Source organism: Dendrobates tinctorius, unplaced genomic scaffold, assembly GCF_039654945.1.
Source record: "Dendrobates tinctorius isolate UK_male_01 unplaced genomic scaffold, ASM3965494v1 ptg000028l, whole genome shotgun sequence".
Classification (NCBI taxonomy): domain Eukaryota; kingdom Metazoa; phylum Chordata; class Amphibia; order Anura; family Dendrobatidae; genus Dendrobates; species Dendrobates tinctorius.
The window spans coordinates 49,451,407-49,466,985 of NW_027361696.1; the positions used below are offsets into that span (position 1 = coordinate 49,451,407).

At 42.2% G+C, this 15,579-nt stretch overlaps 1 protein-coding gene across 3 annotated transcripts in view; it reads right to left on the reverse strand.

The window, feature by feature from the left end:
* PHLDB3 (pleckstrin homology like domain family B member 3) overlaps window positions 1-14,853 on the reverse strand; it is a 77,228-nt gene extending 62,375 nt beyond the window's left edge. The window contains exons 1-2 of one of the 3 annotated variants that reach the window (XM_073570649.1): window positions 14,719-14,853; window positions 11,899-11,964 (exon numbers count right to left, since the gene is read on the reverse strand). In XM_073570649.1, the coding sequence (XP_073426750.1) occupies window positions 11,899-11,944 (46 nt within the window). In that variant the 5' untranslated portion in view covers window positions 11,945-11,964; window positions 14,719-14,853. The remainder of the gene's footprint in view (window positions 1-11,898; window positions 11,965-14,718) is intronic. The other 2 variants (XM_073570650.1, XM_073570651.1) reach the window with 2 other exon arrangements.
* Between the last annotated feature and the right edge of the window lie 726 nt (window positions 14,854-15,579).

The window sequence follows — 15,579 nt, forward strand, 5'->3', positions numbered from 1 at the left end:
AGGGACTGCCATGGTGGTTTGTGTCACCCCATTAAAGTTTATCTTTAAACCTATAAAGATAACATGAAGCAATATATATTTCAAGTGCAGAAGAGATTAATAGATTGAAGGACAAATGATAATGAGATTGATAAATATTTTAAAATATTCATCTTTTATCCTGCATGTCTTCTTTGACTCTTCCTCATATAAAGCACAGTATCCTGTAATTAAGTTTCTCTCATCCTATAATTTTTGTCTCTTTTTAGATCTATTTATTTACTAATTGCAGAGTGTGCCCCGGGACCCCTTGTCATTTTCATTTCCACTCATATGCATATATGGTTCACTCACAATGTATCCTGCGCAGCTGACAGTAGAGTGGACATCCCTGTTGGTGTCCTTGACATTGATGCTGCATATTTGCTTTACCTGTTTGCACTGTGTGCTCTTAGCTACCGCATCACGCCACTGGTGTTAACTCCAAAAATGCCAATAGGAACAGCACACTCATATTAGTGGATGCACCAATTACATAAGTGTTGTATTAGAAGTGAGCCACATATATTCAAGATATATTAATACCATGGTATGGGCACCGCAAACATGTGGTAACCCAGCAAGGAATGAAAATAATGGCTACTGACTAGTATGACCATATATTATTTATACTGCTGGTGCCAAGCCTTATTATTATTACATGTATATTATTTGGGGCGTCAGCCATGCCACCCTCGGGTGACACAAATTTTGTCCTCTCAACATATTACAGGTTTGGCATGTATGGGAACAGCACCTAACATCAAATTAAATATATTACTTCATGCCAAGCCCATCAGTGCCATGCGTCATTGTGGGCTGCACCCGTTTCTGTTTTTTTAGCTATCCTAGTCCCAGATCGGATAGACAATCATGGATTCCAGAATGGCAGAAATACTGTGCTAAGATAAAGGGTTTCTTCCAAAAACTGTGCCACCCCTATCGACAGGTTGCAAGTGGAATTGCAGCCAACCAGTTTCATTTCAATACTAGACACAACCTGTGGACGGTGGTGGTGCTGTTTCTGGGAGAAAGCAACCATATTTTCCTGATGGTGGCCATACTGGACTTTGCTTTTACAGAGAGAATGATCAATGGGTTCATCTTCCACTCCTGGTGATGGCAAGGTATAACTACCAGAGATCTGTGCTTGTCCCCTAGCTCACAATTTAGCTTAAGGGGTCAGTCAGGAAGCCTCCATATACTGGCATGTATGACCTAACGGCCGCTACCGGCTAGGACATGAACCTCTTACCAATCACCATGCCTTCTTTCAAAAGCCTCAAAACTTGTAATTTCAGCTCTGATCCCAAAACAGCCACTCTGAGGCAGAGTTTGCATGTGCCCCATCTCTTCTTTTTTGGGGGATAGCATTGTCCTGGCATAATCAGGACTGTTGTCACATGTACATAGGAGTAATATTTTTCCTGCTGTACCTGTATGAGGTTCTCATGTCCAAGACCCCCCTAGTTGTCATGGTCAGGACCAGCACCAGAATAAGAGCTAGGGTCCACCACATGCTGAAGGAATGGAGTGGGCTCAGGAGCTGAACCTGCTCCATACAGCCTGGGTTCCAACTCTGACATACAGCCGGAACCGAGTCTAACTGCTAAGATCAGAACTGGCTCTGATCCCAGCAGTTTATTCCCTTTAGACGCTGCTGTGAATTGTGGCAGCAGCATTTAAAGAGGTTTGAAATGTGGTGTTGACAATGCTCATCAAAGTCATGAGTGTTTACCTTTATGAGATCAGTAATTTTAGAACACTCTTAAGTTAAAGTCTCTATAGGGGAAGGAATAAGAAAATGTTACAAAAATCTGGAGGCAGCCTTGGTCATGGGCATTACCCAGATCTCCCAATGATCAGACCAGCCCTCTGGTATCTGGTTGCAGTATTCATGGGCATTACCCAGATCTCCCAATGGTCAGACCAGCCCTCTGGTATCTGGTTCCATGGGCACTACCCAGATCCCCCAATGGTCGAACCAGCCCTCTAGTATTTGGTTGCAGTATTCATGGGCAATACCCAGATCCACAATGGTCAGACCAGCCCTCTAGTATCTGGTTGCAGTATTCATGGGAAATACCCAGATCCACAATGGTCAGACCAGCCCTCTGGTATCTGGTTGCAGTATTCATGAGCATTACCCAGATCCCCCAATGGTCAAACCGGCCCTCTAGTATCTGGTTGCAGTATTCATGGGCAATACCCAGATCCACAATGGTCAGACCAGCCCTCTGGTATCTGGTTGCAGTATTCATGAGCATTACCCAGATCCCCCAAGGGTCGAACCAGCCCTCTAGTATCTGGTTGCAGTATTCATGGGCAATACCCAGATCCACAATGGTCAGACCAGCCCTCTGGTATCTGGTTGCAGTATTCATGAGCATTACCCAGATCCCCCAATGGTCGAACCAGCCCTCTAGTATCTGGTTGCAGTATTCATGGGCAATACCCAGATCCACAATGGTCAGACCAGCCCTCTAGTATCTGGTTGCAGTATTCATGGGCAATACCCAGATCCACAAAGGTCAGACCAGCCCTCTAGTATCTGGTTGCAGTATTCATGAGCATTACCCAGATCCCCCAATGGTCGAACCAGCCCTCTAGAATCTGGTTGCAGTATTCATGGGCAATACCCAGATCCACAAAGGTCAGACCAGCCCTCTAGTATCTGGTTGCAGTATTCATGGGCAATACCCAGATCCACAAAGGTCAGACCAGCCCTCTAGTATCTGGTTGCAGTATTCATGGGCAATACCCAGATCCACAAAGGTCAGACCAGCCCTCTAGTATCTGGTTGCAGTATTCATGGGCAATACCCAGCAGTCCAGACCTCCTCTCCCCGACATCATGGAAAGCAGATGGGTATCACTGACCTGGCAGTTCATGGCGAAACCTGTCTCCTGCTCTACGCACCCTGTCCATCTAGATTCTTTGTATGAGGCAGTACACTGACACTACAATCCCCCCCTCCTGCTGCCCAAATATTGCAGGCTTGTGCAAATATTATGCATGGACGCCGTCCAAGAAAGGGTAGCAACAAGGTGACATGACAGCCTGGCATTCAGCAGTGTGTACAGTACACAGGTGATAAATGCCACCGCACACGGAACCAACCAGGCATCACCTTCCCTAGGGACATACATACTGATACACTGCACCTACATTCACTTTTCCTGTCTATGCATCATTTCCAGCAGTACAGAGTATTTCAGGAGATACGGGTACTGACCTTGAAGAGTTGGCGTTTTATTTTCCCTACACTCTTTCTTGTTACTGAAAAAGGGTCTGTATGGAGACAACCAAGCGAAAAATGTGAGCTAGAAGGCAAAGGCGGAAGCACCTGCAGCACAGAGTATTTCAGTGGTGATCTCACTGACAGCAGTGATCTGTCCATTCATCTCTGTTGATGTTATAATGAGCACTGGGGAGGAAGTTCTGGTAAATCGAGAAGTTATACTGTATAGTGAATGGAACATGCTCTCCAGGAGCGCAGAGTATTTCAGGAAGAGGGGGTGCTAATCTTGTGACAAAGGCAAGTGTTATGATGAAATGAGGTGAATGGTGACTAGTGGAAAGTGGTAGATGTAGACTGAGAGTTAGAAGGAACATATAGAAGGGACTCAGAGAAGGGACTTAAGCAGCACAGAGTATTTCAGGAGAGGAGAGTGCTGATCTTATCGGAGGTTGTGATCTGTAAGGACAGGACTGCATGTATCAGAACCAAGATGGGAGCCAAGCGTGCTATCATACGAGGTGACTTGCTATATATAGCCTAAAAAGGAGGGTCCACAGCAGCACAGAGTATTTAAGAAGGTGAACATGGAAATGTTATTGACAGCCCTGATCTGTCCAGTCATATGAGAATAGAAGCATCTTGAGGTGTAAACACACAAGTGAGAGATTACAGACTCAAATTGTGTAAGGAGCAGCACAGAGTATTTCAGGAATGTATCGGAATGACTGTTATAGTTCAAGCTATATTTCTAGTAGCCCTGATGACCTGACCAATACTGGGCTGATGATGTCATGGGGTGAAATCATGCAATATTCTTCATTCATATGGAAATAACTAATTGCCATGTATCAAAAACAGAGCGCGGAGTCACCATGAACCGCATACCACAGGACGCAGTCAGGAAGGCATTGTGATGCCAAACACACACACAGCAAACAGTGTTTACATCCAGATCTGTTCACTCATGTACTACCAGCAGCCTCCTGCCTCCCACCTACATGTACTTCCATCATCAGCTGCAAGTCTTCCGCATAAGAACAATTGCGTCCAGTCTGGACACTCTGAGCTATAGGCACTAGCTGCTTAAAGGGGTTATTCCCATTTTCATATATGGCTTTAGTCGGCTAGAGCTCGTAAATTCAAGCAAATTTGTAATTTACTGCTTTTTAAAATTTTCTGCCGTTCTTGAGATATTAACACTTTTCTTTTTTAGTTTACAGCTCGTTGCCTAGGAAATCGACAAGTTTTTAGTTTGTCAGCATTGCACTGAAGCTGACTGGGATTAGTAGGTTGTCAATCACTTCAGGGATCCTGGCCAGCTTCAAAACAGCCCTTACAAGCTCAACTGAGAAGAGCTTGTAAGCATCGTGCACGCTCTTCTGCCTAGCAACGGCGGTGGATCTCTAAGGCAACGAGCTGTAGTCGAAAGAAAAGTTTTAATATCTCAAGAACAGATAAAAATTTTAACAAGCAGTAAATTGCAAAATTCCTAGTAATTACCAGTTCTAACTAACAATACCCATTTTACGAAGATGTGAAAAACCCCTTTAAATCCTCTATTTGCTACAAAGTATCAGTCTGGAGACTAGTCCACCACTTAGGCTCATCTAGACGTGACAGATTTGTTTCAGCGCTGCCTGTGTAGCTTATTTTTAGCCTCTAAATATAAATAACATTGGTTCCATTCACCGAAAGCAAGCAGAGATCTTGAAAAATTTGCAAAATGGGAAGTTATATTAGAAAGTTGTAGAACTGTTCGTTATAACATGGAGATCTACACTATAGCCGGTATCACCCTCCTCCCGCCCTGTTTATCTGGAACTTCCTGATTCCGCAGCTTATCTCATTTTTAGTTCCTAATCTTGTTGTCCAATTTACAAGAACAACTCTTGCTGTGGAGCTTCTGGAGATGTTTACATTTCTCTTGTCCTCTCACAATCCCGAGTGTATAGTAAAAAGGGAGATATATCATTGTTCATCCTGAGCTGCCTGGTGCATGAACAGAATACCAGAACCACAGTGCATACTGACACGCAGGCATACGTTTATTTTCCTTCTGCCACAATCAATAAAAATATTGGGTGTAGTAGTACTCAGATGTAAAATATGCGGAAAATCCTGCACTGAATGTTCCATTTACGGCATGTGGCTGACATGATTGATAGCCGGGATGGCCGTCCCTATAGCCTGGCGGGGTAGGTGATAGGAGTCGCCCATGGGTGTGTTTGTGCACGTTTAACAGATTACATTTTCCTTTATTAGGTTTAAAAAAAATGATGCAAAAAAAATATGGAAGGTTTTTGTTTTTTTAGGGGGGGCTAGAGTTCTCCTTTAATTTTTCAACTCTACTCCCAAAACTAACATATGGGGTCTGTCACCCAAAACAGTGCCATGGCGTGGCTTAAAGAGACATTCTACGGGCTATCATCCAAAACAGTGCCATGGCTTCTGTTTATATGGTTCCAGATCCTATTGTATAAGACGGCATCAGAAAATCCTACTTCTTCCTGCAAAGATAACCGAAAAATCTGGAATGATAAGCATCGGTGCCCCAACGTGTTGGAGGCCCCTAGGCAGCTGCCTGTTTTGCCTTCCCTATAATTTATCCATGTATGATGCAAAACACCGCCGTTCTGTTACATAAAGTGGGCCTGAAGGTGAAGGAAATTGCCACCACTGCCCGCCCATCCCCAAAAAACATAAAAGAGAAGAACATTTTCAGCAAATTACAGATGTTTTCATCCACAGGGTGGTGTTGGTGATGGCCTGCGGGGCTCATCTCCTCTTAAGTGACAGTTTAACCACCAGTCTGCACTTCCGTGATAACTGTTCATGTGCCAAGAAAAGGAGGAGACATTTTTAGATCATGAGACGACGCGTTTCGGAACAGGTTCAGCACGTATCTGTATGACAAATGCAGGGAGGGAGACGATTCCTGACAATGATTTGAATAGGAGGGAATGAAAGAGCCGCGCCTGATTTCCCTGCCTTACTTTATCTTTGCATACAGAAAATGAAGGGCTACAGTCATCATTTATATTTCGAGGGTTTTTTGAAGTCCTTTTCTTTTTTTGTCTTTTGGTATTTGCAGAAGTTTTACCCAAATTCTTCAAAATGGCACACTGGTTTTATAAAGTTTGCACAAAATAAAAAATATTTTTATGATTATATTATTATTATTTAAATAAAAACTTTTTTTAGTCTTTTGGGGACCATTTTTCATTTAGAGCAAAAAGTTCTACTAAAAAAAATGTTGCAAAATTTGCATGTACATTAAATTCCTAGGGGGGGATATGGGAGGAGATTTGCACAAAAAAATTTGGGAACTTTTTAAAAAATGGCAATTGATGAATAGGACAAAAAAAGGATAAAAAGGTCAAATTTATACACAGCGAAGATGGGGTCAGGAAAGCAGAGGCGCAGGAACGAAAGAAAAAAAAATGTGGCCTCAATTCATCAAGCAGTTTTTGAGAGTTTTTTGGCACAGCATTTTTTTTACTCGTAATAACAACTTTTGTCGTTTTACGCCTGCCCTTTGCTTTTTTAATAGTGGGAAGAGCTTAGGTGGGAGAGGGCATGGCTGAACAATTCATCATGATTTATGCCAAAAAGTAAATTACAACGTAACTGGGTCTGGTCCCTGATTGGCAGACATTTCTTGTGTTGGATGATCTCTAAAAAAATGTGATGCCTCTTAGTCCAGCAATAGCTCCATTAAGATAGGTCTTGATGAATCAGAGCCTACAAATCTATGGAAAGTGATTGGTCTTCTTTAAAAGGGTGGTCTCAAGTTCTTATATGTAGAGATGAGCCGACCGGAACTTAAAAGTTTGGGGTTTTTACTGGACACTTATTGTATGGGGGGTAAATGCCGAACATGAACTTCTCCCGTGAGAGTGACAGCAATAGAGTGTGAAAATGAGAGAGAGCAAGAAAGCGAGAGACAGCATGAGCAAGAGAGAATGAGAGCAAGCAAGAGAGAGTGAAAGCAAGAGAGAGAGTGAGAGCAAGAGAGCGAGAAAGCGAGAGAGACAGAGAGAGAGTAAAAGCATAAGAGAGTGAGAGCATGAGAAAGTAGAGCAAGAAAGCAAAAGAGAACAAGACAGACAGTGAGAGGGAGAAAGAGTGAGACTAAGAGAGAGAGAGCAAGAGAGAGCCAAAGAGAGAGAGAGAAGAGAGAAGGAAAGTAAGCGAGAGCGAGAAAGCAAGAGAACGAGAGAGCAAGAGAGCGTGAGAAAGTGAGAGCAAGAGCGAAAGAGAGAGTGCAAGACGGAGAGATATTTTCCAGCACCAAAGTTCGGGTCCTCATTATTTTCAATGGGGTTTGGGTTCTGGTTCAAGTTCAGGTAAATTTCTGGTACATGAAGCAAACTTTTGAATTAATCTCAGGTAGGGCACCAGAACCCAAAATTCCACGGGTCCGCTCATTATATGGTTAAAATTACCAAGTGCTCATAAAGAAGAATGAAAACAAGCAACATGAACTCTTATTAAAAATCCTTTCCGCTCTCAAGATCGGAGAGGATTTTTAACTCTATGGTGTACAACTCGACATCTAGTTTACCAGCCATTGCAGCAGGAGATGGTCGGTTACCAAGGCAAGGAGTGCCCTGTCCATATATTATTCTCTACTAGTGCATATGGATGTGGAAGTGAAGGGGAAGGAGGGGTACAGCACAAGAGACCCCTGTATGAGCTAGAGCGAAAGGTTGATGCAAATCTCAGGGGACTTTGCGTGACCACGCTGACCCTATGATGTGACAAGTATAGAAAAGTATCGGACTTGTTTACAATTATGCGCCCCCCCCCAGGTGTAATGGCCGCCATTGTGCCATATGTCACCACCCAAAATGACAAACTTTACTTGTGACGCAAAACGAAGCAGATTGTGAGTCCGGGGGGGCTTAGCGGTGGGCCGGTACGGTGCTCCCATCCGTCTCCCCTCACACGATAGTCCAGATGGTTCAACATAAAAAGATTAGCAAAAAAAAAACATCAAGTGCACAAAAAAGTGACTTTTATGGGAATGTTTAACGTCCTGGTAACAGCGCGGTGCTGAGACCCCGTTATTTTGTTTTTTTCACACAATTTCACACTTGGCCATTCATGTGGCCTGAGCTCAAAGCCTCCATTGTGATTTACTGCGAGGATTAAAAAAAAAAAGAGGGGAAACAGCCCAGCAAGACAATAACACAAGACACTGGAGCTGCCAGCCAGTAACCGGCGGAAGAAACCTGGAAAAACGCCTGACTGCCTCAATGTACAGGAGCACAAGTGGCTTATTTAATATGGTGACTTTCAAGATGGCGGCATAGTTACATTCATTGGCTTAATATATCTTCATATAAACTAGGCCTCAATTTTCAAAACTTTCTTTGCTGTCCATAGCAACCAATCAGAGATTGTTTTCAAAGTGGTTTAAGAAATAAAAGCTGAGCTCTGATTGGGCAGTTTTTACTCTCATACAGTATGAAGTCTAGTAACAAGATTGGTTGCAAGGGGCAGGTAAAACAAGCTTCAAAAACTGCCCAATCAGAGCTTAGTTTTAATTTCTTAATCTGCTATGGTATAAAGTTTGTCTTACCTGCCCCTAGCAACCAATAAGAGCCCAGCTTTAATTTCTTAAACCACAACTTACTAGGCCTCATTTCTGAAAACTGTCTTAGTTTCCCATAGAAACCAATCAGAGATCAACTTTCATTTTTACAGAGCAGTTTGAGAAATGAAAGCTGAGCTCTGATTGGTTGCTAGGGGCAAGAAAGACAAACTTTATACCAAACATCAAATGAGTCTGTGAATAAAACTGTCCATCCAAAGCTCAGCTTTAATTTTTCCATGATAAATTAAGAAATGAAAGCTTAGCTCTGATTGGTTGTTAGGGGCAGCTAAGACAAACCTGATACCAGACTTCAGTTGTGTCAGATTGAAAAACTGTCCAGTCAGAGCTCAACTTTAATGTTTCCTGAGCGGTTTAAGTAATGAAAACTGAGCTCTGATTGGACAGTTTTTCGCACATACATGTCTGAAGTCTTGTATCAGGTTTGTCTTATTTGCCTGTAGCAACCAAAGAGAGCTCAGTTTTCATTATTTAAACTGCTCAGAAAAAAAATGAAAGCTGAGCTGTGATTGGACAGTTTTATTCAATTGGTCATTACTCCATGCTAATTCTCTTGGATCTCCCTGCAGCATTCGACACTGTGGATCATCATCTCCTCCTCACTATGCTCCGTTACATTGGCCTCAAGGACACCGTTCTCTCCTGGTTCTCCTCCTATCTCTCTGACCGCTCCTTTACTGTATCTTTTGCTGGCTCCTCCTCCTCTCATCTTCCCCTTAGGCCTCTTTCACACTTCAGTTTTTTTGCATCAGTTATAATCCACCAAAAAGGCATTTAAGCGGATCCGTTGTCAACTGATGTGAACGGATGTCACAGGATCCGTTTTTAGACGGATCCTGAAAAAAGAGAGAGAGAGAGAGAGAGAGAGAGAGAGAGAGAGGGAGAATATATTTTTTTTTTTCTTGTTTTGTCCGGCACCCAGAAAGAAATTCGGGTTAAATCAGTGTCTGGAGGATCCGCCAGCGAAAAAAACGTTGCAAGCTCCGTTTTGAAATCTTTGAGGATGGTGACGGACAGCAACTTTTGGCGGATCCTCAAAAAAACCGGATGCAACGGACAGCAATCCGTCACAATCCGCCATTAATGCAAGTCAATGGGGAAAAAAAGGATCCTCAAAAGAAAATTGAGGATCCGTTTTTTTCAAAACCTGGCGGATTGTGACTGATTGTAAAAAACGGAAGTGTGAAAGAGGCCTTACTGTTGGGGTTCCTCAAGGATCAGTCCTAGGCCCCCTCCTCTTCTCTTTGTACACTGCCCCTATTGGTCAAACAATCAGTAGATTTGGTTTCCAGTACCATCTCTATGCTGATGACACCCAATTAAACGCTTCTTCTCCTGACATCACGCCAGCCTTTCTAGAAAACACCAGCGATTGTCTAAACGCTGTGTCTCACATCATGTCCTCACTATATCTGAAACTGAACCTGTCAAAGACTGAACTCCTTGTGTTTACTCCCGCTACTAATGTACCTATACCCGACATTGCTATTTCTGTGTGTGGTTCCACTATTACTCCCCAGCAACATTCCTGCTGTCTTGGGGTCATACTTGATTCCGAGCTTTCCTTTGCCCCCCACATTCGATCTCTGGCTCGCTCTTGTCATCTGCACCTCAAAAACATTTCTAGAATTCGACCTTTTCTTACTTTTGACTCTGCAAAAACTCTTACTGTTTCTCTTATTCATTCTCGTCTCGACTATTGCAACTCTCTTCTAATCGGTCTCCCTCTTACCAATCTCTCCACTCTCCAAACTGTCTTGAATGCTGCTGCCAGGATCATATTCCTTGCCAATCGTTACACCGATGCCTCTACCTTGTGCCAGTCATTACACTGGCTACCCATCCACTCCAGAATTCAGTATAAACTTATTACCCTCACCCACAAAGCCCTCCATGGCTCAGCACCACCCTACATCTCCTCCCTTGTTTCAGTATACCACCCTACCCGCGCCCTCCGTTCTGCTGATGATCTGAGGTTAGCATCCACAATAATCAGAACCTCCCACTCCAGTCTCCAAGACTTTACATGTGCTGCGCCATTTCTTTGGAATGCACTTCCCAGGTCAATACGATTAGTCCCCAATCCCCACAATTTTAAGCGTGCCCTGAAAACGCATTTATTCAGACTGGCCTATCGCCTCAACATATTAACCTAATCTATCCCTGTGTGGCACAGTCAAAAGTTTTACCATAACCAGGTTCCTTGCATCATGTTCCCACATGCTTTATGCATCTATTAGCCCTCTGTGTCTGTACTGTTACACACTTAACATTATGGCTGGTCCATACAATCAGGGCAACTGTTACCACCCACCTTTCGTGTCTACCTCTTTCCTCATTGATTGTAAGCTTGCGAGCAGGGCCCTCATTCCTCTTGGTATTTGTTATAATCTATGTGATTATTGTTATGCTGTAATGTCTATTGTCTGTACAAGTCCCCTCTAAAATGTAAAGTGCTGCGGAATATGTCGGCGCTAAAGAAATAAGATTTATTATTATTATTATTATTCACAGACGCATTTGAAGTCTGGTATCAAGTCTGTCTTACCTGCCCCTAGCAACCAATCAGAGCTCAGCTTTCATTTCTCAAACTGCTCGGTAAAAATGAAAGTTGATCTCTGATTGGTTTCTATGGAAAACTAAGGCAGTTTTGAGAAATGAGACCTAGTAAGTCGTCTTTCCCTATCAAATACAATGTTGTTATATCCTTTTTTTGGGAAAGCTGCTGATATAGAGATAGATGGAAGGAAGAAAACAAATTCTATTTGTAGTCTGCCACCATGGAGATACATAGTTGAGCATAAGAGCTGTATACTCGAAACGGGAGGATATTTTTTAATAAAGATTTGGGGCCATATAAAGATTTTTTTGTTATTTTAAGCTGATTTGGGGTTTTAAAAATATTCACCCACGAGAGGAAGGGTCATGGAGAAAGTGCAAGTAATGAGATAGGGCAGAACAGCACTTGTTCACACCACCGACACCTCCAGACAAGGCGCACAGCTGTGAAGCCTCACTTTACCTGTGACCTGATGTCTTTTATGTTGCGGTCTCAAAAGAGACGCCATATGTCCTTATCCTCCACATACTGCAAGACAACAACAATTAGACGTAACATTATACAATGGGACGACAAAACCCCAAACAATAAGACCCAGAAGACATTTTACATTGCTAGAGTTGTTGGGATCGCTGATGCATCGCTAAATGTAACGGGACCTTAACCCTTTATCCTACTGGAGCCCGAGGGCGCTTTTTGGTCCACCATGCTTTACACTGCATCGCCGCTTCTTTATTTCTTTGCATGCAAAGATGAATCAAGCAACTAAACCCGCACTCTTAGAGCAGTAAAGATGCGCTGAGGCCCCATAAAGAGAGGAGAGGGGGTCGGAGTTCTGCTTTATATTTCTACCAGTCACCGCCATGTTGTCTCATTTCCTTTCCTAGACCCGTTGAGTGAAACCCAGTCCCCGGGCTAATGAATGCCAGATTCGCAGGACCATCGGATCAAAGGTACATTTCAGTCGGGGCCCATTACGCAGGCAGAGCCAGCAGTCGCCGTGTTCACTGTGCCTTGTGTGTCGTGATGAATGCCCTTATTCAGGCTGCATCTTGATTAAAGTCAACATGGCCGACCCCCTCCCTATGGGGGCGCAAATTTACCAGTAAACATATGGAGGATGCATCTAAACACATCACCGAGAACAATGGCAGAGGAAGTACTGACTATGGGGAACCCTTTAAGGGCCGGTTTTAAAGTGGGGAACAGCACAGGGCCACCGTGAAAATCAGAATTCCAGTTGCGCTTGTATTTAGCAATGAATGGAGGTAATATTTGGGAAGCAAATTGTAGCATGATGCGGGAAGGATATGGCGGGATTACAAGCACAGTGGACAGTCTAGAAGTAATGGAAAATAAATACTATTTGGAACAATGTGGGGGTATTATGTGGCTTCTTAGCAGATTTATTTCCCATTATTTGGCGGTATTTTTTGGGTTGTTAATAGTATTATTGTCTTGGCACTATGTGGTGGTATTATGTGCGTTGTTAACAGCATTATTATCATGGAAGTTTATTGGTATTATGTGGGATGCGTGGGTTGTTCATAGTATTAACTTGGCACTCAATGACAGTACTATGTGGGTTGCTTATAGCAGTATTATCTTGGCACTTAATAAAGGCATTAATAATATGTAGTTATATCTTAGCACTATATGGTGGTATTTTGTGAGCTGATAATAGCTGTATTCTCCTAGCGGTATATGATGGTATTATGTGGTTTGTTTGTTAATAAAGTAGCATTATCTTGGCACTATGTGGTGGTATTATGTGTGTTGTTAATAGTCTTATTATCTAGGCACTATATGGTCAAGTCGATAATGTCAATATTATCCTGGCAGTATTATGTGGGATGTGCCTAGTAGTATTATCTTAGCACTGTGTGATGGTATTTTTTAAGGGGGTTGCAAATAGAAGTATTATCTTGACTCTAAATAGTGGCATTATGTGGGTTAATAATAAATGAGTAGTATTATCTTGGCACTATATGGTGGTATTATGTGCACTGGTTAATAGCCTTAGTATCTAGGCAATATATGGTGGCATTATGTGCATTGTTAATAGCCTTATCTTGACACTATATGGCGGAATTATGTGCATTGTTAATAGCCTTACCTTGGCACTATATGGTGGTATTACGTGCATTATTAATAGCCTTATCTTGGCACTATGTGGTGGTATTACGTGCATTATTAATAGCCTTATCTTGGCACTATATGGTGGTATTACGTGCATTATTAATAGCCTTATCTTGGCACTATATGGTGGTATTACGTGCATTATTAATAGCCTTATGATCTAGGCACTAAACGGTGGTATTATGTTAGTTGATGATAACAGTATTATCCTGGCTATAAAAGGTGGTATTATATGGGATGTTAATTGTATGTGTTATTCATAGCAGTATTATCATGCCACTGTGTGACGGTATTTTGTGGGTTGCTGATAGCAGTATTATCTTGGCACTAAATAGTGCTATTATTTGGGCTGTTAATGGCAGTATTATATTGGCAGTATGTGGGATATTATGCGAGTTTCTAATAGTAGTTTTATTTTGGCACTATATGGCAGTATCATGAGAGCTGGAATTATGAAAAAAGTGAGGCTGTCTTCATTGCTTTCTGCCCCATTTCTGCACCTTATTCCCCCCATTTTCCCTACACCCTATTTAACTAGTCCCTATCCTTGAAAAAGGCGTTATTATAACTTTACCAGTCCCACATTCAGGAGTCTGGGAAAGCTGTAATGTATATATGTACATTATAATGCTACATCAGAAAAACCTTCGCATCTGAGAAACATGAACGATTTTGAGGGACACATTATCATTGGTCGCAAACAACCATATCATCGTCACGTCCAGATTATTTTTTTGCATACGCAAGAAAACAAAATGATTTTTATGTTCTGGGTCCAATTTAGCAGACAATTGTTTTTGCACCGAAAACAGAGATGTATGAACAACCCCATAGACTACGATAAACGCGGACAGAACACGTACATGAAAAAAATCTGTCCCTGTCCCTACTGCTGCACCTCCGTACTCCGGGACTAAAGGTGAACAGTCATCATCATAACTATTCTGATATAAGGGCGATCGCTGCTGGTCGTATGGCGGCCAATGTCCATATAATGGGCCCCAATGAGCGCTGTAGTTTGTAGTTTCACAACAGCTGGAGAGCCACAGGTTGGACCCCCACTGTGATACCCCTCAGGATAAACTGTTTGAAACTCCAGATCTTGTGAATTTCCTAAACTTCATGTGCGCCTACAAGACTTACCTTACTCCTGCGAGATCCAAAGGCAAAGTGTCCAAGGGTCACCAGAACAACAGGCAGGACAGATCCCCAGCATTGCCTGTGTGCAGCACTGGCACACACACTGTGACACAGCTAATGATTCACACCACTGGGCTCCAGCTCTGTGTGACACACCTCTCATTGGCCTAATCCTTTCTCCTCCTCCTCCTCTGTTACCCCCCTGCTCTCACCTCCTCCTCCTCCTCTGTTACCCCCCTGCTCTCACCTCCTCCTCCTCCTCCTCTCACTTCTTCTCTCACAATCCCCTTATCTCTTACAAAGCAAAGCTTTTTGTATAGGAGAGGATTTACAGTATGGCCTCCTCTTTTATTTTTTGTTACAATTAGTTTCTGCCAGGACTGTGAGGATGTATATGGGATTTTTTTTTTTAGGGGGGGGGGGGGGGACCGGTTAGATATAGCAATGATCCTGTTGCTTTATTTTGAAAGCAACTGGATCCGACTTAGAATTCTGTCCCTTATAGCGTTATATAATTGTGCAGCCATTGGCCACATTCCGCCCCGGATGTGAATATTTCCATTTTCCATCCGATATACTAAATCTTTTTTTTATATGTATTTGTTTATATATTTAATGTTATATTTATTTCATTTATTTGCTTATTTATCCTAAATCTCTTTTTTATTAATTGTGTTTATTTATTTAGTTTATGTGTCCTAAAACTTTTATTTATTTCATTTATTAACTTATCTATGCATTTCATTTATTTTTTCCTAAAGCTTTTATTTCTTTATTTCACTTGTTTATTTTGTCCTAAAACTGTTATTTATTTCATTTATTTATTTTATCCTAAAACATTTATTTATTTCATTTATTTGTTTA